The following is a 24,374-nucleotide window of genomic DNA, read 5'->3' on the forward strand; positions in this document are numbered from 1 at the left end:
TTCCTACCTCGCTCTTTCTATTTAGGCTGCACGGTACCAGAGATTTCGCATGGACACGGACAGGTACGACAAGGAGTACGGAGCAACATTGCGTGTTCTGGGTGCTGGTTCTAGTCAAGACGCTATGGTTTGTTCTAATCTTATCCGTGCTTTGTATTGCACCATTTATCTGTGATTGAACAGCTGTTCACATGGACGATCAATGACTATATGGAGATTGGACATATTTGTTTCACACTATTTATAACCTTCGATTAAAGATTCAAAGATTTTCCAGAACCCAATTTTAGAGCTTTCAGAATTTGGATTTTCAAATAAAGACTAAAGAACTTTTAAAATGCGATACACATTGGACTTGTAAAATCAATATACGAACTTCAAATTCATATTCAACCTTTCAATTATGGGTTCCCCAACTTTCAAAATCATGATTGAATCAATAAAAATGGGGAAAAGGTTTAATCGAATCCATAATGATCAACAGTTGAACATGATAGGGTTTTGCATCTAATCTAACATATCAATCTTAACAAGGAGTATGATTGCGTAAAGAGAACATATCATGGCCATTTAGTAGAGCATGTGAACATCATCGATCAACCAAGATCCTAATCCATGAGTTTATCCTGAATGTAACTAGTTATGTCTAGCCATAAAGATTTTCCTATCTATGACCGTGATAAGCTTCTTCAAATCACTTCCCACCATCTATCTTCCCTGCTACTTGCTTTTTCCTTGGCTTAGACTTGTCACAGGTGTGACACATTGGCTACTCAGCTTTGGATTGTTATAACTGATCTAGCTACCACCGCTATCTTTGTTACACCTTAAGTATCGCAGATGATATAAGACCCAATCACCATGATTGAGTTGATAGTGTTATCACCTAGTTTGATGATAGGTGAAGGGTTAAGCATAGCTATGATAAGTGTTGACAAATTTAGATGAATTGGATCGCATGTAGATCACATATCAATAGACGAACATATCTTCATTAACATGATAACTCAATACATCACCGTCGTTACACACCTGAATGTCGTGAATGAGTTCCGACCCTTGAAATATGGGATAACTAGATTATGACTAATTAAAACTCCATTAGAATGTCCTAAAAAAAAAAGAAAGGTTCTCCAATTAGAGTGCTAGTTAGCCAACTAGCCTAAACTAGACTACATTGCTCTAGTTTGGTAGCTCTCAACTCACAAACATGATCTCGGGGTGTGTACAATGATACAATTGTTCAATGGTGGGTTGGGGGCACCCCTGGGGTTATTTTTATAGTACTGGAGGGCTTGTGGTCGAGCACCTTCTTGTCCACCATGAAATCTCTTAGAGAAGTCAAATAGGAAAGGAAATCTATCAACAATCCCGTCGGTTAGAATTCCTTTTCGCAGCTTGACTTCTGAAGATGATATCTACCTTTTCCGGATTCCAAATGAGGTGATTCTTGATTCCAAATTGTAGCTCTCTAAAAGATATAAAACTTTGGTATTATTGAGATTCTCTAGAAATTACATATTGGTTCTCAAAAACATGTTGCGAGATAATTTGTTTCAACTTGGACTACTCTCTCGAGCTGTCATTGTGGGGGCAATATCTCCACCTTTCGAAATACAAATGAGGCTTCTATAGGTGCAACTATATCTGATCATGGGTAGCCCAGTGTAGCATACCTGACCTGATCCGACCAGTGTATGGGTTGGGCTCGGGCTTCAAAAACATGCCCACAGTTCTTTTCGAGTCGGGCTCGGGCTTTAAAAATAGGATTGAAACCCAAGAAAACCCGAACCCATCCTGAAAAAAACCAATGTCGGGCCAGGCTCGGGCTTAGAAACTCAACCTGATGTCAAGCTCAAGCTTACGGTTTTCCAGTTAAGCTTTTCAAAGCCGGCCTGCCGTTTGAACATGTCTAGGTGCAACTTGAATCCCCCAACGAGATATACAATTTTGGTATTTTATATTTTTATATTTGAGACCGTTAAGGACTCCAAATTTGCACCCAAAAAAATCTTATGATTTGGACTCTGCGAATATCTCCAGTTTTTATTTGATCCCGACTTGCTTCTGCAAAAACCTTTTATAAGACTTGAGCGCTAAGCAACACGCTAGAACCTTACATGTGGGGCCTTGTGGGATGTCCTCGAGACTTCTCGGGTCATTGCCGATCGACACTAACGCTAGTGCCGATCAACACCATTGGTTCTTAGGCTTGGCAGGTCGTCTGGTCTTCTGTATTTTTTGGATCTTTATCTAAATAAGCCATTGTGTCTTCTTTTTATGTTATTTCTGCAAGTCACACTCAAACGACACTATATGTGAAAATCGTCAATGTTAACAATAATAATTAATAACTATGATGATAATTGAGCTGACAATCAAGAGAACGTGATGTTAAAAATGGTGCATAGTGAGCGCAAACACTTGTACAACACATATGGACAGATGATGGTGGAGAGTGTTCAGCCACGGGGAAGTTTTCTTTTCACCTTGGAACATGAGAAAAATTGATAGGGAGAAGAAACAAGAGTGAGATAGAAGATGTATTAGAAGCTGAGTCGTGAGTCTATTTTCTTTCTAAAAATATTATTTACTATTTTCCTACAATTTATTACTGCCTGATGTGTCATACCACTTTTAAATGCAAAAATCGCTTCCACGATAATATCAGAGTGAAACCACTTTGGAATGTGGCGGTTGGTAATTTGGCTGTTATTGAAACGCGAATGATGTCACCGCCACGTGCCAAAATTGCTTCCACAATAGCGTCATATCGGAGCAAAACCGCTTTGAAATGTGTGAAGGGTATTTAGCTGGTATCGAATCATGATGACGAAAGATTACTCGTATTCGAGTTTTTTTTGGGAGGGGGGGGGGGTGTACGGACTCCGTGTTCACGCGTGAATTTGACCTGTTGCAGAACGGATCGGGCTGTTACTGGATGGTCATACGTGTCTTTGCAGCCGGTACCCCTCTCTTCCCATCCCACTGCACATATACGCATGTGTTCAGGGACCTTTCTGCAAATACGCCAGCCCGCCGTCTCCGCCCTCGTCGAGCTCACCGCAGCCGACGAGCACACAAGAACTTCGACGAGGTTTTGATCCCTTTCAGCCTTTGCCACCGCCCGGAGCCCCAACCGGCCATGTGCATCGCGGCGTGGGCGTGGCAGTGCCACCCGACGCACCGCCTGCTCCTCCTCTTCAACCGCGACGAGTACCACTCCAGGTGCGCGCCCCGACCCCTCCAGCTCCACGCCACTTCGTTTCTTCGATATCTCCCTTTCTCCGATGTCTGTATCTATCTGAGCACGCGCGCGCGAATTGGGCAGGCCGACGCAGCCGGCGCAGTGGTGGGCGGCGGGGGAGGAGGGCAAGGAGATCCTCGGAGGTAGGGACGAGCTCGGCGGGGGGACCTGGATGGGTTGCACGAGGGACGGGAAGCTGGCCTTCCTCACCAACGTGCGGGAGCCCAGGTCGCTGGTCGGGACCAAGACCAGAGGGGAGCTCCCGGTCAGGTTCCTCCAGGTTCGTGAGTTGTGACCTTGTGTCAATCATGTTCCTTTTTACTTCTTGTGATGGATTATTTCAAACAATGCCATGAACGCTGGAGGGCTAAGCTTGGATTACTATGTGATCCTGCTCTGCTATGCTGCAATGAAATGAACACTTCTTAAAATGTAATGTGCCAGTAGGCAAAATGGTACCGATCTGTATGTGTAGACAAGATCATTTTTACATAAATGTAGAGGCATGGCTGTCCTGAGTGTTAAATTGGTGTTGTTTCGGCATTCATCTTTGGTACTCAAAGAAGGTAGTGTTGCCTTTGTTAAATGATTTCTGAATTAGCTACTGAGTTGCTCATTTGTGTCGCCTTCAGAAGCAAAGAAACCTTAACTATTTAGCTTAGCCTTTTCTCCATAGCCTCCCTGTTTGATATTTCTGAAGGAATACCTTGTTTAATAGTCGACTTTATTTTGAATGCAGGGCAGCCATGGTCCACTGGAGTATGCAGCAGAAATTGCAAAGGAAGCAGATCAGTACAATGGTTTTAACCTTATATTGGCTGATGTGAATGCAGGAACCATGGTTTACATCTCTAATAGACCTGGAGGTGATCCTGTAATTCAAACAGTTGCTCCTGGGCTTCATGTGCTTTCCAATGCTGCGATTGACTCCCCTTGGCCAAAGGTAAGAAATACAGGGGTCCTCCTAGGACACTAGGTTTAGGAATGGAATGTGACTATTATTATAAGTTGTAAGAGTAAGCCACTTGAGATTCAGGTACTCTTAACATGCTAACGCCGCAATACTTGTCTGGGTGGGGTAGTAATCTCACAGCCACAGTCCTACTTGATCCCCGATCAGTCTATTATGCAAATTGCCTTGCAGTTTTCAGTGAAATGCAGGATACTAATTTATTTTGCAATTTTCTATGAAATACTAGCTGGGCTTATTTTGTCATTACCATTGTTTCCTTTTTCAATTTTCTTCTCTGGTTGCTAGGTTATTTTATCCATGAATGCCAATAAGCTATTATGTGGTACTACAACTCCTTAATTTATCTGCTTTATTTGCAATTACAATAATACATGAGAAACTACTATTCCATAATGGAACTTGTACAGTTATATTCTCTTGACTGTTGACATTATAACATTTGCATAATGCCAAGTTTGTTCTACTCTGTACTACCAGAAATATATATTGCAGCCGAATGAATGATCTATGTATGTTATCTCGACTTCCTCTGAAGTTGATTGAGTGAATAATTTGGCCAATTTAGTTGCATAGGTCTATCTATTGAGTTTGTTCAGTAGTTCCGGAGCACATAAGTTAATATGTAACACTATGGTTTACATGCTAGTTTCATCATATGACAACCTGGTTTTGTGCATTTCATATGTGCTGCTAAAAGAAGAGATGGGCTAATATAAGTAATTCACAAGTTCATTTAAAACCAAACCCTTGCTTGTGCTCCCTACTATTAACTTACATATGCCTTTTCTTTTGTTGTTCTAAGTAGTTTCGGCCTAAATTCCTTCTAGTAATCTAAAATCAAACAATACTTAGACAAGTTTTACTTCTGGAATTCCTTTCTCACCCTGCAGGCACTGCGCTTAGGACAGAGTTTCAAAAGATATCTGGCAACACATGATGATGCAGAAGCCCCTTTAAAGCAGATGGTTGAAGAGTTGATGATGGATACCATCAAGGCTGATAGATCTATGGTGCCTGATACTGGTGTCGATCCTGAGTGGGAATACAAGATAAGCTCTATATTCATTGACACTGCAAAAGGACAGGTGAGAACTGTGAGATTGAGTATTTCTCTTTTTACGTGTTGTTTCATAATTCTATTTTGTAAAGGAGACCATAACCATCTTTCTGCTCGGTTTCAGGCACGATATGGAACACGAAGCATGGCCGCACTGGCTGCAAAATTGGACGGTGAGGTAACCTTCTACGAGAGGTACTTGGAGAACAGCTTGTGGAAGGAGAATTGCATACAGTTCCAGATGGAGAAGGCACAATAGGACTTGAGAGGAACTTCAGAACACCTGCAAAGATTGATCGATTACTTCTTCCTTTTCCTTTTCTTTATATTTAAAGAGTACATCAAATTTGAGTAAATATTATCAATTCTTAGAACGTGACGCAGATGTGTTGCGGAGTTGCAAGCCTAACAAGATAAGTTATAAGGTGGCTACCATTGAATACCCTTTTGTGCAGATATACAACAGTTGTTAATCCCTAATCCGAATGTAACTCCGATAACTGATTTATGCATGTTCTATGGCCCCTTTCCATTGTAATTCTGAAGGACATTGGTTCTTCGCAATACACGGAAAATCACTGTATTGCAGTGTCACCGTACTGTTTTCGTATTACACAATGTCTTTTCCACTTGTGCATGTCGGTACATGTATTATCACCATCACTGAAAGTGCCTCCGTATCTATGCAAACTTTCTTTTCATGGAAATGGGCATCGACGCCGCCAGCGCTCAGACGTCTGATCCGGGTGCTAGTCCCGAATGCTTCATCATTATAGGATTGAGGTAGATTGGTCATTCCGCTGTCGTACAATTGAACCCGTAAAACTCCCATCACAATATCCTGCGCACCCTCGTCCTCCATTGGGCACTCACCCTCGAGTTGCGGTGATAAAAATCTTCGAGGAACTTGACTCCTCATATATTGATGGTAAAAATCACAAGAAATATGTGCCACTACTAATATAAAAAATATAGATTTTCAACCACTAAATCATCCATCTACTCCTTAACCCTCCAATACCACCAATTGTTGCACAAAAATTATCGAGTTTTGCTTCTTCCACCATACCACAACAAAAAATAAGAGAAAAATCAAACTCATCAACACATTCAACGAGCACAACAAGAAAAATTGATCTGCAACATAGAAATCCAATGCTCACCATCATAGCATTTGATATTAACTCATGAAACAATTTAGCTACACATGTGTAATAGTATGAAATACAGTTTGCAACATCCAAAATTTACTAAAACAATTATGAATTGGACAGCATCTAAGTACTCGTGTTGCAACTAGAAAATTACTCCTGTGTAACAAGCCAAATATATAGTTGCATTTGTAACAAATTTTAATATGGAATGTTGCCTCCACATTTGTAACAAGTTTTAACCATAACAGAGACAAATAACCACTGCAACAAATCGAAACGCTCAGTGCAACAAGTGCCAGAACCAAAATAAAAATACAATAAACAAAAAGTACCCAATGCAGTATTCAGATTAACTATTGTAACATAAAGGTAATACCAGTACAACATAGTAAAATGTAATATTCAGAAATCTTAAAAAACAATTACAGGATAATGCAACATAGAAAAATATATGTGACAACATTGAGAAATCATAATTGCAACATATCAAAAAAGAAGGTGAAACATCTGCAATAAGTCATATCTGCAGGAGTGTGCTCGAATTGCAACAGAAGAAAAGGAGAGGACAAAACAAAGAGGAGACTGTCATCAGCCACATTCTTCACCATTACAACAAATCAAAACACCAATTGCAACATGTAAAAAAGCTATTTGCAACATGCCTACCCGGAGTGTAGACGTTGTGCACGATGACTATAGCATCGAGCTTTTCGAAGGTTGCAATCGAGGATCCCTTCAGGAGTGATGGAGCCCTATCAGAATAAGCATCTCACGAAGCCATCCTTTGAGGAATGAACTAGTCACCACTCAAATCAAAGCTATGCCACCCACAAAAGCGTCTTCTTGCTAGTACCGGGCTCCTCGTAGTGCAAATCGAAGCCATACCCTAGGATCGACCTCCTCGTCACTTGAATCGATGCCCTACCACCAGGATCGAGCTCCTTGCCACCCAAATCGGCGTCCTACCGCTAGGATTCAGACTCTTCTGAGCCGGATCAAGCTTCTCTTTGTATGGATCGAGCTCTTTGACATACACCTAAATGGATGCTCCACTAGCGAGAGCGAGCTCCTTGCAGCCAAAATGGAGGCCCTACTGCTTGGATCCATGCTCATCCTCACGGGATCGAGCTTCTCTCCATGGGATCAAACTCCACACAGGAGAGGGAGAGAGAGAGGCGACGAAGTGGTGAGTCTGGGTCAGTTGATAGAGACAACTACGAGGGAGGAGCATCATTACGTGGATGAGAGCTGTCCACGTAGCGTCTGTTTTTTTCTTCATTGAGTTGAGTTCGGATGTGAGATGTAAATTGATTTTTGTTTAGAGAGAGTTCAGGTCTATCATTTGGATAAAGTATGGTCAGCGTCATTGGTTCCGTGATTAGCCATGATGATAACGTTCGAACAAATCGTCAACACCCGGACATATGAAGGGAAGCATTCTCGAATGGGCATTGGTGCAAACTATTGAAAATACAAGGCGCCATTCCGTCTTCTCGGGTGCGTTTGGATGGTACCCAGGCTAGCCATGCTAAACCGTTGGCTTACAAAAAAAAAAATTGCGTGCATTGGCCTGAAAATGAACTAACCTGCACACGGAAGCATAGGCGATGTGCGGGCTCGTCGATATGTTGGCACTAAGCAAGTAACGGCCTCGCATTCGTGGGCTGTCAACTTTTAGCAGGGTGTTGAACTAAACGAGCCATGTCTCTCAGCGCCTCCTGAACGACACTATGCAACTGGGCTTACAGAGCGCGCAGATCGTGAAACTGGGTCGTCCGCGGCGTCCTCACCCACTTTGCCCTCCCCCAGAGCCCACTAGTCCTACGCGGCTATACACACCTGTGTGGGAGCCCACTTCACTATCAAAGAATCACAAACAACCTCGCGCTACAAGAAAAGATCTCGCGAAGCCTCTCGTCACGAAGCAGATTCGGCCCTTCCCCTCCGTCGCTGGCTCACCGCTGGTGTCGTGTAGGGTGAGGGACCCTTCCTTTGTATAGCGGTAGGGTAGATCTAGGTTATTTAGGGCTCGTTTCGCCAGCTTTTTGCTGTTTGCTTCCGTTGTGGCTTTTGTCTTCCTTGTCGGACTCTTCTCCGATGGGTAGTTCCTCCCCCGATGATGTCTGCTCAGTTTGGCTCTCCTTGCGGTGTCTGAAGCTCACCGAGAGAGTTCATCTCCAGCCCATAATTCCTCATCCTCCTATGTGGAGGCCTTCATGGTGAACTGCATGCTAACATCTCCTTCTGTTGAGTTTCTGATCTTGCAGTGGATGGTGTTGTTTGTATGTTGGGTGGTTTCGTTTTGGGAGAATGCTTTTGGTCATAGCTTTCTCCACCTGGTTGCAACCAGGTTGGGAGGATTTTTGTACTCCTGGTCTTGGGGTTCCTCTTCCTGGGCTGTCAATGGGTTCATCGGCAGCATCGGTTTTCTGTTGCGGGCCTCCAATTCTAGTTTGCCGGCGGTAGGTGGCGTCTGGTTGGGATCTGATTTGTTTTTCGGCGTTGATGCGGCCTTTGGCCGTCGTGTCAAGAGCATGTCGACTTGTTGGGTGTGCTACTTGTTGGGGCATAAAAAATCTGCGAAGTTTCTTCGTCGAGGAGGACATTGGCTTCAAGCTGCATGCTCAGCGTGGTCTTCGGTCTAGGGCGGTGGTCTGTCGAGCGGCTCCTTCGATTGTCGGTGGCGAAGGAGATTGGGGATCCTGGTAAGAAATTATATGTAATTTTATTGATTCTCATGGTATCTTTGCTATGCAATCTTGTAAATGCTTTTATGAAATGCATCCCTGTTTATCTTAAAAAAACTAGTACCACGCGGCTTTGCATCTCGCGACGCGACCCCCACGCGGCCACTACTCCCCTCCCTCTCCTCAGTCCTCTCTCGTCCTCCCCCTCGCACGCACCGCATTTCCCCAACCAAGCCAAACCCTCGTCCTCCTCTCCCATCTTCCCATCCTCACCGGCACCCTAACCCTCCCGCAAGCCCCTCGCCGCCCGCAGCCATGAAGGCCAAGGCCGGCGCCGACACCGAGTAAGTTCCCCTCCTTCCTGCCCCCTCTCGTCTCGTGTTCGATTCGTACGTTGCTTAGAGCGGGCAATGACTTGTTGCTCCCCCTTGCCGGCATGGTGTCTTATTGATGGGTCGCTGCAGGTTCAAGGCCACGGGAAAGCGCAAGAAGGCCGGCTCTCCCGGCAAGCCCAAGCGCGGGCTCACCCCGTTCTTCGTGTTTCTGTAAGCCCTACCCTCCTCTCGCGTCCCAGATCTACGCGCATCCTCAGAATTTTTAGGGTTTTTTGTTGAATTTTCTTTGGTTGTTGTGGTGGTGGTAGGGCTGAGTTCAGGCCTCAGTACCTGGAGAAGCACCCCGAGGCCAAGGGCGTCGCGGCCGTGAGTAGCTTCTCTCCCCATCCCTCTAGCTCGTCTCTAGGGTTTCATTTCGATGGCTCACATATGCTTGTGATGGTTGGTGGTTTTACTTTCAGGTGACCAAGGCGGCTGGGGTGAAGTGGCGCGCCATGTCCGACGAGGTATGCAGATGTTTGCGGTGCTTATATAGTCGTTCATATTAGTTAGTACTAGCCTGGCCGTACGTGGAATCCACATCCAATCAAATACATTTATGCACAATGCCGGCTGTTTAGTATCAGTTACTACTACTATCTGTTCAGTAATAGGAAAGGCAAATACCTTTTCCGCGGCTGATTAATGTTTTCCTTGTTTAGGAGAAGGCGCAGTATGGCGGGAACAAGAAGCAGGATGACAAAGCAAGCAAGCCTGCGAACAAGAAGGTAATATTAGTATATTAATACTTTTCTGCTAATAAATGGGTGTCCATTAGCTAGCTTCCGAGCGACCACCCTCCTGCACCATCAGATCACAACATGATGTAATCTGAGCAGTTGGATGACGCAAGGACACACACATGCTGTCTACTGCTTGCCACCCTGTCCTTTGTAATCTGTTGCGAGTCGAAGAGTCACTTTCCCCTTATTGTTTGTACCTTCACTTCCATTCTCGCAAATCCCCTTTGCTGGAGGTTTGTAACCATGACTGTGCCCTCGATTGAGTGCCGCTGCGCTTTGATTTGGCTCCAATGGTGCGGGATTCCAGTGGTGACCGCTCAACCCTAGCTTCTCCCCTTCCCACTGCTGAGGCACCATATGGGAACACATCACGCTACTTGTTGCCACCGCTAGAGATGCCATAACCGTGGAATGGTAGGATCCCACCTGATTGAGAGTTGCAAGTTTCAAATTTAGTCGGTTCGTTTATTGTCTGTTAAAGCCTAATTTCGCACTTTGAAAGTTCCAAACCTTGATTTGTTTAAAAAAAATTGGTTGAAGGCTCAAATTCTGTGACTTGAAGTTCTCCAAAATTCATTTCTAAAGTTCTCCAACCTAGTTGAAAGTAATATCTGAATCATGTTGGAGTGGCTGCTTGAAGTCGATCAACCTAGCTGAAAGTTCTCTTTCAAATCAAATTGAAAGTTGGCTACTTGAAAATCTGACTTATGTTCAAATATAGTAAAAAATATTTGAGAAAATAAGGAAAGACATGGAGGGAGATTGCTGCTGATGCTTGAATGGCAAAGCAATGTTTGCTAGTTGAGTAACTTGCAGACATCCATAGAAAAGTATCACACGTACTACTGCTGCCTTGAACTCCGTGGAATTGATATTGTTCTGTTTGTGCAGTTTATGTTTCAGTTTTGGTGACAATGTTCTGTGTTGTTTGTTAGGAGAGCACAAGTTCCAAGAAGGCCAAAACTGATGGCGAGGAGGAAGGAGAAGGTTCCGACAAGTCCAAGTCTGAGGTCGAGGATGATGATGAGAAGGATGACAATGAGGTATGCAAAATCCATGCATCATTTTGGGTGCAACAGTGTGGGTGGAATTTGCCTATTGTTGCTAACATCTTAATTTGTTCATTGCAGGATGAGGATGAGGAGTGAATAGTAGGTTAGGGAGCAGCAGCTATGCAAATGGGTGTTTGCTTCTTTTGGACTTAGCCTGCTATGTTGCTGTTCTTTTTTATGTTATATGTTGTAAGGAAAATCTGTAGATGAAGGCACCCTAGGGCTATGGCATGCTGGAGTGCCTGTTTAACTATTAGCAGCGAACGAGCCGGATACTGTTGACTGCTTTTCTTTTGCCAGCCTCATCAGCATGTGTAAACAGTTTGTTTTACTTGTTTCATCCGACTAATTCGATGACTATCCCCCCCCCCCCCCTGTTGGCTTGCTGTTAATGGCCTCTACTGTCCGTTAACATGTGGTATTTAGTTTATGCTCAATGCTCGTACCATGCAGCTGTAGTTATGATTTTTCTTTGATTATTATTACATCTCGTGATGCTTTCCGTGATCAGGTTGATGATCCATTAAGTGTTTTGAGATGTTTTATTGCTTACCGTGATTGTCGTGTATCCGTTTTATGGTTAGTCGTGACATGAAGTCCTGAGGACTTTTCCAGAAGGGCATGGAATATTTCTCGCTGGAATGCGAGCACCTGCGTTTGAACCCAGGCCTACTTCTCACTAATAAGAGCTTCCACCAACTGAGCTATGCTCGGTTCAGCAGGTCCTCAGTCCTGAGACTTCCAACACTGAATAACGTTCATAGAAAGAAACGGCGCCAGGTACCATGGAAATAAACTAGACCACATTGGATGCATCGGTCGCGATTGTCCTGAGCAGCTTCTTTATGGAAACTTTGCTATACAATCAAAAATATTTTTGCAGCGAAAACAACACGCAATGTACATTTCCTGCTGCGAGCCTTAGATCCATTATTTACAACTGCTGTCTGGAAGTAAAGCAGGTTCTGCGTACTGGAAGGGAATTGCAGTACCCAGCTCGACACACCATACTTGGGATGAGGAAAAAAAATGAAATAACGTTACAACAGCACAAAATTGGTACAGGTAGACGTTTCTATGATGTGCCCTTCTCGTTCTTCGTAGTCCGCAGTAGCTCTTTTGCCATTGCCGAGAAGGTCTGAGCACCATTAGCCATATCTGCAGCTCGAAGGTTAATGCCCTGTACAAATCACATTGGTAAATGTTAACCGTCTGGTTGTTGCCTGTCTTATCAGGCAATTATCAGGTACTGTGCCATGCAGTTCGATGTGGGCCTTATATTACAACAAAACTACATGGGTGGAGGTGGGGGGGGATGTAAGCATTTTACCTCCAACTTTTTCACGTTTTCCTGCAGCTTGTTCCCAATCATCTTTGGAACACTGGTTGAGTCCTGTTCATATAAACATGAAAAGATTGGTAAATGGTAATCAAACGTGGCAGCAAATTAGACTGTGCTTTATTCTATGCATTGCTTGCTCATATTGTCAGTAAATAAACATGTTCATCTACAAAAAATGTGTAGGTTTTGTGATACATTTTAGCTCATCAGTATGAATTGTATGATTAACCAGTGAAGACAAAAACTTGTAATGGTATGTCTTGCAATTCATAATGTTGATGATTCACTAGTGCTTCTATGCACTCACATCATTAGTTGCATATCCATACTTCATCTTTATCTGGTCAACTCGACTCACTGATGGTTCCTCTTCAGGTTTGTTATTTCCCAACTTCACCTTTTCTTCTGTCCTGGGCTTCAACTTTCCTGCATATCCATAATTGACATAACACGTTTTTTATAGTTGATTCAGAATCTAATTTTACAAAGCCACAAAATGGATTACAAGTTCAGGACCATCTTATTATCATCCTCCACTGACCTCTAAGGGTTTGGAGTCCCTTACTGATTTTCTCTTTGCTTAGACCTGGGAAATGTGGTCCTTTCTGCTTATGTGTGTTGTCGTCAATGTCGATATCATCTTCACAGAGAAACATATAACCATAAGTATATATAGACTGCTGTCCAAGTAAAAGCAAAATGATAACATATACCTATATCCAGCTCGATATTTTCATCATCCTTTAGTGAACTATTCCTTCTCTCAGACGGTGGAACGAAGTTGGCTGATGAAAATATTGAAGCCAGCTCTTGAGAAGTCGTTGCAATACATAGTTCATTGCCATTTGCATCACTCTCTTTCGCCTTGCTTCCTTTAGTATCTTTCATAATCATTCCAAACAGGCCCTATTGAGATCCATACTGCCATTGTCAGAAAACATAGGTAGATGGCTTCTAATTTTTCTATGATCAATTAATTACCTTTTTCTTTTCTTTAGGAGACTTCACTACATAGGAAGACTCTTCCCTGGGTGAGTTGTCTTTTCTGTATACTGTATTAATGTTGTCCACGTGCCTGTGTATAAACCATAGTACTCTGATAACTATAAACAATCTTCAAAAAATAACTAATAGGAGTGGCTTGTAGGTGTTCAGCTCTAGAGTTAAAAATGAAATCATTTTTTTTTTGGAAAAATAAAGTTTTGTTAACTCTCATCGTTACATCAAGATGATACAACAGCATAAGAGTCACCCGGCCTCTGCATCTTTAAAATGCACACAGCCAAAAAAAATATGAAATCATTGGGTTAGGCATTGGCAATTATAGCAGTAGCTTAATCATGAAACCATGGGTCACTTTCGGGCCAGTACATGAAGTTCTCTACATGATCATCACTATCAAAATTACATACTAACCATGCGACACACTGCTAACATACCTGTAGGTGTCATTCAGACAGAGCGTAGAGAAAAAGTAGGTCTCCTCTCCACTAACCTGTACAATCGAACATATTATTTTTTTAAACTACAAATGAAATCTACATTCAAGTTAGTAGATAATGTCTTTTCAAAGAAATGAAGAGTTTGAGGAAAGGATGGTGCAGTACATACCAAGATGATTTCACCATCAGATGAACATGTTATGGAGCTAGTTGAACTCAAGTTTCTTGAGTACACAAAACCTCGTAAAGAGGCATCCTTCAACAAGGATAAGTCTGGCAGGGATCTACAGTTTCACAAGAAATAGATATGCCCATTGACGTCATTTTAATAGCCACAGACACATTGAAAACTTCAACTCAACCGTGGGCTCACCTTATTTCTATTTTCCCATTGGAGAAGACTAGTATTAGTCCGATTTCAGAAGAACTATGGATAAGAGAGGCGAAGCAACAACAACTGTTAAATTTCTTCTTATTGATTATCCTCTTTGTTCCCTGAATGGAGGATAACACCATAATAAATAACAGCAACTCACATAAAAGTTAAAAGAAAAACACAGATAATTAGAAATACAAATACCTGGATTGCATAGCTCAAGGAAAATAAGCGGATTGCATTTTCAGTGCAAAGTAACAATAATGATTCCTTAGATGATGTATCTTGGTTATCTGAAACTGATGCATCATCTGGCGATAACTCTGTCACGCACAATACATTACAGGGCTTCAGAATGGCATAACAGTATGATAATACAATAATTAATTTTGATAACCAAAAAAATTGATAAGTATGGAAGGCCATGTAGCTCACCCAATATCTGCAACAGAAGGGCTTTTGAGGGTTTGTTTGTCTGAACTGGGTTGGCATTCAAAAGTTTTCCAGTTTCTTCCTCAAGAATAAAAATAGATGAATCTTCCATAGCTATTATCAAAATGTCCTTGTCATATCCACTATGGCTATATATTTCGAATTGCAAAGAGGTGATTCCACCAGAGAGCCGACACTCGAACTGTTTTTGATATAAGATAGTAGCATTTTCTATGTTGATAACCGATACCTGAAAACATGAATTTGGGGACATTATGGCACTGTGTTGTTTGTATATCTGGGTCCAAATATTGAGCTTTAACAAAGCTGATCCACATATAAAGGAAGCAAAATTCATGAGATATATACTTGAAATATATCCTTTATCTGTACTATATAACCAGACACATATTAATATCCGTGGCATTTGTTGTTGTGTGCAGTTTTTTGTGGCAGTCACGAGACTCTACAGTTGCTTTTTACATTTAATTTGCTAATCTTGTTTGTAACCACTTAATTTTGCTACCTGTCGGTGAGGTAGCATAGCAACCGCATACTGATAATTGGTAGTTTTGATTCTTGTAGACAAACCAGTTTGGCTATATTTTGAAACTGTGGCACAAACATATTGGTAAGAGAAACTAAGGAGTAAGGAGGTCACTTTATCTATGTAAATAAAAACAACATATGGTATTCAAGGCACCATAATAATCCTTCAATCAGAAAATTCTGAAAAAAAAGGAGAAAATCCTAGAAATTATCTATGAATTGAGAGAAAACAAGCTAGCAAACACAACTGTATTTTCAAATCTAGCTGTTCAATCGCACGGACTATTCAGTTAGTTGACTAAATGGTGCCTAGGGATTAACAGTGGAGAATAATGGTGCCTAGGGATTAACAGTCGCATAAAAAACAACAGTGGAGAATATTTTGTACAAACAACAGATTACTTACAATTCCATTTTCTGTTCCAGCAGCAAAATGCTTCGATTTAGAGATAAAAGACGTTGCGGTTACAGCTCCTTTGAGCTTTATACTTCTGACATTGTAGTTATCCCCTTGCTTTGCTGTTGAATTAATGAGATTGAGTAAAGATATAGCATGTAAAAGCTTGAAAAATCTTAGGTTTCATGATGTCATGAAGAAAGGAGCATCATCCAAATGATAAGATCAAGAGGTGCCAATAATCCATTACAGAGCCTTTCATCCGTGAATGCTCTATACTAGTTGACTCTACATATTCCAACCAACCAAAACGAACAAAACTTACATCACTCTTAAGCAATGCAAGATTGTATTTCTTTTCTTTTGCAAAAAAAAAAAAATGCAGGACAACCCCAAATTATCTCATCTCTACTAATATAAATAAGCTCGAAAGGATAATTGCTACATTGCTCTTTAACTTTGAACAGAATGCATGAGATATTGACACCTTATAAATAAACTTTATGATTTTGATCGTGTTGAACTCAACTAATATAAGCCAAAAAGTAATGTTATGAAAAAAACACCCTGACATTAGGCTAAAAAACGTGCCCCTCAGAAAAGACAATAACATAACACACATAATCCATTAGTTTCCATGTTCCACAATTTAAATTGAACAAGTACACATCTAATTGGTAAAGGTCAACATCTCACAATGATAGAATGCACGTTGTAGTGCAAACTCTTTCACACCAGCAAAACTTAACTACATAGTACCAAGATAGAAGCACGAACTACCAGCAGTGTGAGTAAATCAGTACCGTGTAAAAAGGCGAATATGTTATCGCTGGAGTCCTTTTTGAATGTGATTACACGGACCTAAAAGTAAGAGGAAAGAAGTTTTACTGCACTGCAAGTGTATCAAACACACAAGCTAGAAGACACCGTGTGGTCATGGAATAGCTTACCATTCCACTCCTATGTCCAGATATAAGAATGCTGGAGGACATATCAAACTGTAATGATGTGATAGGGTTGCCACTTGATGTATTGTCTTCATTCTGCACAATTATCAAGGAGTGGCTATTAGAATGAAGAAGTCAAACGTATTAATTCGTATGCAAATGCATAACTATGAAATGATTAGCAAATTTTTTGTGATTTGAAGCTACCTGCTGCTTTATTGTAAAAATCTGCAGAAAAAGAGGACATGATGCATCCCAAAAGTTTATGGTTCCGTCGACATGTCCAGTTATATAGAGGTTCCGGGTCTTATGAATGTTGGTAAAACATGTTGCAGTCTGAGCTTTATCCTTCATTGAAAACAGCCATGGATATTTGGTGGCTAATGAAAAATAATCCTGTCCATCATTAAAAGATGAAGCTGTCTGATCAAAGAGGTCAAAGTTTTTTGCAAGAAATAATTACAAATCCATACATGCCTCATCCAAAGAAGCTAGGGCTGCAGGGCTACTTGTAAAAAACTTTGCAACACTGATGCCCGAATCACCATAAGGTAGCTTCACAGATGAATGGCTTGGAAGTGTTGGTGGTGATCTAGACTGAGAGTGAAGGAGGTAGCGCTCAATTTCTGAATCATCGTATAAACAAATCTGACCAGATTTCAACAAGAGAACAAGAACACTTTGTCTGTGATTGTTTGGGTCACTAAGCCCGGTAACAAGTTCCATTCCTTGGCAAGTTTCAGCGAGAGGCAACATCATCTTTACAATACGCGATTCACTCTCTTCGTTTAGAATCAGAACCTGTTCATAAAACACCAAACGGAAAGTTCAACAAAGATGCAATTCCTACTGAACAGAAACAGTCAATACATATAATCCATGCAAGCCATCAAAATATTTTATATATAGGAAAAAAAAGTAGCTCCAGCAATGTACAGAAGGGGGCAATTTTGACGTGTTTCTGGAAAGTAACAACAACTTCATGGTCTGCGTAGATCAGCATTTACTTTAAGTGGCCTCCATAATATTTCAATTTTCAGAACAGTCAGCCTTAAAACCAGTAGACCATCCAGTCTAAACTGGTCTGTATTGGTTGCTAAAGCCCCAAAGTGTTAGATAAAGAAGCAAAATCTTAAGACTTATATGAGACAAAATAAAATTAGTATCTTCTGACTACTTGATAATTCTTTTACTAATATTCCTCACTGACAAATGAACAAATTATCACTTGACCATGATGCAAGTTCCAGTTACTCAAACGTAATCTGAGAAAACAATATACAGAGGGAAAATAACATGGCACTAGAAATTTATGGCAGTGGACAATCTATAAACTATTATGTGAGCAATAGTTCAGTATTTCTTTTGCTAAAAGAAGTCCAGTGTTTCCACCTGAAATAGGTGCCCATGATCAGTGAACCCATTGATATACAAACGACCAGCCTTTCCATCGCTAGCGACCCATCGCAAAGAGACTATTGGCACCTTATCTAGCTTGTATCCTAGGTTAAGCCTCTGAAGAGGTAGATTCTGACTGGCCATTGATGAGGAATTTTGTGCACTTGGAACCTCAGGAATGGCCCAAACATATATATCTCCGTTGTCATACCCAATAGCAATTTTGCTTCCCTTGGCACAAACCCAGCATGCTGATGTTACAGTTTTAGCCTCCTGGTGTGATTGCTGCTGCATAGTTTTACCAGATATGGATACCGCTTTGCTTGCTTTAATATCCCACAAAGTCATAATCCCATCTCTGAAGATAATGAGCATCCTGAGCAGAAGAGTGTACCTTAATGAGACATTTTATATGTTTACAAATAGTGGTATTTAAGACCAACAAGGATACTAGATGGACTAAAAAAATGCAATTGTTAAACCTAAATTAGGAGATATGTCAGAGTACTAGGAAGAACCAACCTGTTATATTCAGCCAAAGGCTGTGGCAATACAAATACAACTTCTACCTCATTACCAGTATTGACTGCAGAACCTTCACCAAATAGAAAACAAAATGAGTCTGAATTTGATGTTACGCTTCAATTTATGGCTGCTCTTATAGGAATAATTATAATTCTCTACTGTAAAGTTGGTTTCTGAAAAATGAACCGATACCTGAAGAGTATACACTAAAATTGAGACAGATTGACAAAGTTGAGTATGCTTCTAGCGTAGCAACAACTTACCATAAGATTCAGCGAACGGAATCCAGTATGGCATGTCAGATAGGCATCTTTGAGCCAAGTCAAGCTTCAAGAGGGACACACTTCCAGAACAATCTCCTACATATCTACCAAACGCAACATGCTCATTAGAGACTAAATCCTTCGTGATCGATGCACTCGGTAACCACTATTACTCACATGTAGAAGCTTTTATGTAGCACAGAAATCGCAGTGATTTCCTTTTCAAAAGGGTGCACATAACACAGCTTCTTTGTGTCGATGTCCCAAACCTGCAAAACACGATGCCTTACCGATTAACAACACATGGAAATGAGAGTATCGAATATACTCCGTGTACCAAAAAAAAACTTGCCTCGATCTGGTTCTGGGTGTTGACATTGAGGAGAACCCCTTGGCCCTCGGCAAACTGAAACGGAACAGCGGGGTGAGTCGCAACCAAATCTTGCAGCGCGGCATTCGACTCGCAAATTAAGCAATGGAATTGGAGACGGTACCCGCAAGAACCTGGACGGGAGCGGTGCGGGGGACTGGAGCAGCGCCTGCGTGTTGTCGCGGCCGAACAGCTTGACCTGCCCATTCCTGCAAGCGCGCAGCAGAGCGCGTCGGCGACGGTGGAAAAGCAGGAGACAACTGGAAGCGGAAGGGAGCGAGGCGATGGCCGTGTTGCTACCTGGTGGCGACGGCTAGGACGTGTAGGACGGGGTCGTAGGCGAGGAGGGCGGCGTCGGCGGGGACGCCGTAGTGGAAGGCAAGCCGCGGGCTCACGTCCTCCGCGCGCAGGCTGCTGATGCCGCCGATGCATTTCTGTTTTTAACTTAACGTTTGAGAACACAAATAAAAAGTGCTTCCATAGAATAGTGGTAGTGCGAGTTCGATCCTCGCCGGGAGCTCTTCCTATTTCCATTTATTTTTCTTGGCGCACTAATTTCATCCTTTTTTTTGCGAAACATTAATTTTATTTTATTCTTTATTAACTGAATTTATTTTGAGGCCAGTCCCACTGTTAAGTTACTTACTGCACCTCTGCGGAAGTATTGGAGTGCTTATTTGTTGGGAAAATATTAGATGTAAATGGGTTACTTGGTGCAAACATGCAAATATCAAGCTTTCACCATCGGATCTGATTCGAATCGAAAGCCGATGTTCATCCTATTTAGACGTAATTGTCTAAGTTTTGCTGTTGTTTGGGGAGGGTTTGTGTAAAAGGATTCATTTGATGAGGGAATCCCGCTCACATAGACACGGGCCATTAGATCAGAACTTGATGGTGAGAGTTTGATTGTACAATTACACCAGATAGCCCATACACCTGATAATTCTCCGCTATACACCAATTTAATGCACTACCTTAAAAAACAAGCATAGATATTTTTGCATTGCCAAACCAAAGATGCTTGAACTGATAGCCACATGGCCGAATGCGACTCGATGCAAAGCCAGCGTGCGTTACGTTGAAGCCAGCATAGGAATAAGCGAATCTCGTTGATCTCGAAGAACCGTCCAGATTTTTTTTATCTAAACCCTCTGTATCACACTAATCCATGTACTCTGATACTCTACATCTGACCTCGTCAATGCAAATTCTTATCCATCTCGATCGCCTTTAACAACTACCATGCTTGCGCTCAACGTTCTATTCCTGCGGATCAGCTTTTTATAGTTTTGCTTTCACCACAGGTAAGAATCATTTCTGCTGGGTGAAAAAACAATGCATTCCATAACAATATACTAGTACTAGTTGCTCGGCATTAATTCTCCACATGGTCTTCCGTGCCGCCTTAATTTCCTGGGTGATCTCTGACATGCAAAATGTTTGAAATTTGAACGGAGGTGCAAACGAAAACATATCTCTGTCGAGTATTACAAGCCATACGGCGTCCACGAGGCAACATTCTTTTTCTTGTTTCCACAGGAGAAAATGGTTAAAGAAGAATAACGGAAAGTGACACTTTAAAGAAGCAATTTCGGTTCCTGAAAATTTTGAGAAATGTGTGTGCAAATCTAATTAGGTTGGAGGGTGTGGTTAGATGAGATAGAGTTATCTGTGTCTTAGTAGATAGGATGATACAATTTTTTGTTTAGTTAGAAATAATTGGATAAATCAATTTTTTTAATTAGATAGATGTGATAAATTGAGTTAATCGTGATGGTTTTTTTTGACAAACATCCCAGTTTATACATATCATATTTATATGTATTACGTGTTTGAATTTGTTTAAACTAAAATTAAATTTAAAAAATATCATATAAAATGATAAAAATACATATAAATAAAGCATTCCAAAAGAACTAATTTTTTCATCAAATAATCTAGGATTCAAAATAATTATAGAAATTATTAAGCCACATGAGAGGAATATTAATTATTTTTTCATTTTTTTATAATTTTTAGGCCTTAAAAATTACTAAATTTTCTAAGAATAACCCTCTTTTGATATATTTTTTTTAAAATTTACTAGGATATTCAGTAAATCTTTTTAAAATAGATCCATCTGAATTATAGAATTAAAAAAAGTTTCATTATTTATAGAGCAAGAGAAAGAGCGAAGAAAAACATTAGAAACGGACTGGTACCGTTCATCTGACCCCACCAGTCATCGGCTTGAATGGGGTGAGAGTCGCGGACGAGTACGAGCGGACAAAACACCTGACGGGTTCGTTCGGCTTTTTTTTTTTTTTTTTTTTTTTGAGAGAGATTAGCTCATTCAAGTGTTGAGAGAATATTAGATGACCCTATTCACTCATACCCATAAACCAAATAGTAAGCAAGTCCAATAGAACCATCCCACCCACCTCATACGTCGAAACAAACGCACCCATCTCTGTCTAGTGTCGCAAGTCATCGGCACGGCGTCTACGAGGCAACATTCTTTTTGTTGTTTCCACAGGAGAAAATGGTTAAAGAAGAATAACCGAAAGTGATACTTTAAAGAAGCGATTTCAGTTCCTGAAAATTTTGAGAAATATATGTGCAAATCTGACTAGCGCAGAAAGACCATTCCAGGATTCCCGGTCAGCCCCAAATTTCATCTGCATGTTTTGCTTAGTTCTCATCTAAATACTCCACAGTACCACACGACACGAACCAAGAACTTAGTATCAAAAGGGAAAGCAAACTGGAAACCGTGAAAGCACGGATGGGAGAGATCGAGACAGAGACGGTACCTTCTTGGAGGCCTTCTCGACGAGCTTCTTGACGAACATGGCCGATCGATCCACGGCGAAGACGACGATGAAGGCAAACGCAGCAGGGCACCCCGCCACAGACCGATGGGCAACGGCCAAGATCGGTGACTTCTGCAGTACAAGAAGCAGGCAGCAGTTGCCAACTTCTCGTTTAGGACGGGATCGAGGAGGAGACCGGGAACGAGGCTGACGACGGCAAGGCAAAAGCTGGGAGAGGGATTGCGTGGCGTTGGGGGTGGCAGGCCGGGGAGGAGGAGTAGTTTGCGCTTGGAGGGCAGTTGAGGATTAGGTTGGTTTCTCCTGTGCTGTGTACACTGTCTCTTCTGAACTTGTGAAGACTGAGTGAGAGAAGGGGGTTTAAAAAGAAGATGGCGAGGACACTAGGGCCGAGCCCACCACAACCGACAGAGTAACTCGCCTCCAGTGCTCAACGTGGGAGCCATCGACCCGGCGCAATCAGATACGGGCACTTGGCATCGCCTCTGACGTTACCGGCAGACAGAAAAATGTTTGGATCACGATGTGCCTTTCCTCGAGGCTCCCTTCATGCCAGTTCGTAAAGGGTAACGTGCTACCGAAGCAGTTTGCTGCTGTTGCTGCTGCTGCACCTTGAGAGAAACAGCGTACGGAAGGTACAAAACATGACGAGGTGAAAGAAGCATGGAGCCGGGATGTGTCTGAGGCACAGCAAATTCAGTAGTTGCTAGTTTTGTAGCGCCTGATGCGGCAATGTCTGAAGACCATTTGGTGCTGAACCATATCAACGGAGGCCAGATTTGTCAAGCACCAACTGCTGTGCAAGCGGATGGATCTGCGTGCAGTTAAGGCGTAGGAATGTGCAGATCGGCTGCAGCCTGCAGATCTTAAAAAGTAAACGATCGGATGGGTCTCTGTGGGGCAGAGACATCATAGGCCACCGGCCACGATGGTCGGCCGGTGCCAACAAGTTTCAGAATGGATTCTTCTGCGTTTCTACTCTACGTGCTGTCCTATGGCTGCATCAAGGACCCGGATGAGGCACTGAGGGATGGTGGTAAGGTGCAGTACTTGGCTACTAGATAATCTGGTCTGGATTGCCATGGTCGACATGGTCTCCACTGGGTTAGCTGTACAAGGAGTCAAGGACGGACCGGCCACCAGCAAGTGTGTTGTGCTGCACAAGATCAGCTTTCTACTTGATCTGACAGGGTTGGTCCGGTAGATCGGGCAAGTTTGCCTAGTTCACGTGACAAGCTTCTGTTGTTGGTCGATCGATTTCAGTTCTCGCTAAATGTTCGATGCATCAAATGAGGGGGAAAAGAAAGATACAGTAGAGTAAAATGCACGGAAAATTAGTTAAACTCGAGCTTCAACTAAGGCTCGGACTAGATCTACCAGAACGATGATTCTGGTAGAATTCGAACGAAATCAAACTGGTAAATAAACAGTGTTTCATTTTGTAGGACACAGTAGGGTCACGCGCGAGAAAAATGCTGAAGAGAGCGGAGAGACAAACTAGGGCAAAAGAGTAAAAAAAGACCGTTAAATATGCATGCATGCCTTATATTCTGATATAAGTATGCATGACTTATATATTTTTGAAATGGCGGAGTGGTAAGATATTTATAGTCTTAAACTCGTTAACTAGCCATTGCTTCAATGATTCAACTTTATTGTAAACATCGGATGGTCCGATGCTTGTACTACTGTTGTCACCGGATCATCCGATGTGTATGACCTCAAAAAACTAGCCGTTAAAACTCACTTAGAATCATATCTGAATATCAGATTGTCCGATGTATAATTTATCTTTATCATTGGACTATATGATGTGTATACTTGAGTCTGATCGGGTTAACTTCTTTACTATTCAACTATCTGGTGTATTGATCTTTTGATCACCGAACATTCTGTTATGTATAACTTCATCTTCTCTGGATTCTGAAGAACACTCATGTGTGCACCATCTTTTTATCACCAGACCTTCTGGTGTATTGATTTTCAGTCTTCGATAGTTACAGAGCTTCTATTAAATACTTCGGTGTACACTGATTCTGATCATCAGATCTTCTGGTGAGTATAATCTCATTTCAACTCAATTTTTTATCCTTTTGTAAAATGCTCAGGTTGTACACTTGTGGTATCACCGAACTATTCGGTGTAGTTATTTTTCGTATGACTTCTTTAATTCAATCAAATTTTATCCTAAGTTCGATGACTCCTTCATATATTACATATATGAGATATATTA

The 24,374-nt window shown here is 41.7% G+C and overlaps 3 protein-coding genes across 3 annotated transcripts; 2 read left to right on the forward strand and 1 right to left on the reverse strand.

Annotated features, from left to right (window-relative positions):
- The first annotated feature begins 2,978 nt into the window (after nt 1–2,978).
- LOC133889380 (uncharacterized) lies at nt 2,979–5,871 on the forward strand. The gene is made up of 5 exons (XM_062329917.1): nt 2,979–3,228; nt 3,332–3,527; nt 3,987–4,190; nt 5,111–5,305; nt 5,402–5,871. Exons 1-5 carry the CDS (start codon nt 3,146–3,148, stop codon nt 5,534–5,536), a joined length of 813 nt encoding a protein of 270 aa, XP_062185901.1. The 5' UTR covers nt 2,979–3,145; the 3' UTR covers nt 5,537–5,871.
- Nucleotides 5,872–9,255: 3,384 nt separating this feature from the next.
- LOC133889039 (DNA-binding protein MNB1B-like) lies at nt 9,256–11,647 on the forward strand. The gene is made up of 7 exons (XM_062329477.1): nt 9,256–9,462; nt 9,583–9,663; nt 9,762–9,819; nt 9,915–9,959; nt 10,155–10,220; nt 11,171–11,278; nt 11,366–11,647. The coding sequence occupies exons 1-7, from the start codon at nt 9,434–9,436 to the stop codon at nt 11,381–11,383; spliced, it is 405 nt and encodes a 134-aa protein (XP_062185461.1). The 5' UTR covers nt 9,256–9,433; the 3' UTR covers nt 11,384–11,647.
- A 471-nt stretch (nt 11,648–12,118) lies between these two features.
- Nucleotides 12,119–22,628, reverse strand: LOC133889038 (uncharacterized). Its single transcript, XM_062329476.1, has 24 exons — nt 22,124–22,628; nt 19,629–19,762; nt 19,453–19,537; nt 19,311–19,364; nt 19,136–19,227; nt 18,959–19,062; nt 18,693–18,765; nt 18,165–18,546; nt 17,250–17,573; nt 16,980–17,168; nt 16,776–16,868; nt 16,629–16,686; nt 15,835–15,947; nt 14,883–15,129; nt 14,652–14,770; nt 14,445–14,566; nt 14,241–14,355; nt 14,069–14,124; nt 13,611–13,704; nt 13,343–13,535; nt 13,171–13,269; nt 12,937–13,055; nt 12,618–12,680; nt 12,119–12,467 (listed from the first exon to the last, which is right to left on the reverse strand). Exons 1-24 carry the CDS (start codon nt 22,160–22,162, stop codon nt 12,363–12,365), a joined length of 3,072 nt encoding a protein of 1,023 aa, XP_062185460.1. The 5' UTR covers nt 22,163–22,628; the 3' UTR covers nt 12,119–12,362.
- Nucleotides 22,629–24,374: the final 1,746 nt, after the last annotated feature.

The sequence above is a fragment of the Phragmites australis genome, chromosome 13 (genome assembly GCF_958298935.1).
Source record: "Phragmites australis chromosome 13, lpPhrAust1.1, whole genome shotgun sequence".
NCBI classification, from domain to species: domain Eukaryota; kingdom Viridiplantae; phylum Streptophyta; class Magnoliopsida; order Poales; family Poaceae; genus Phragmites; species Phragmites australis.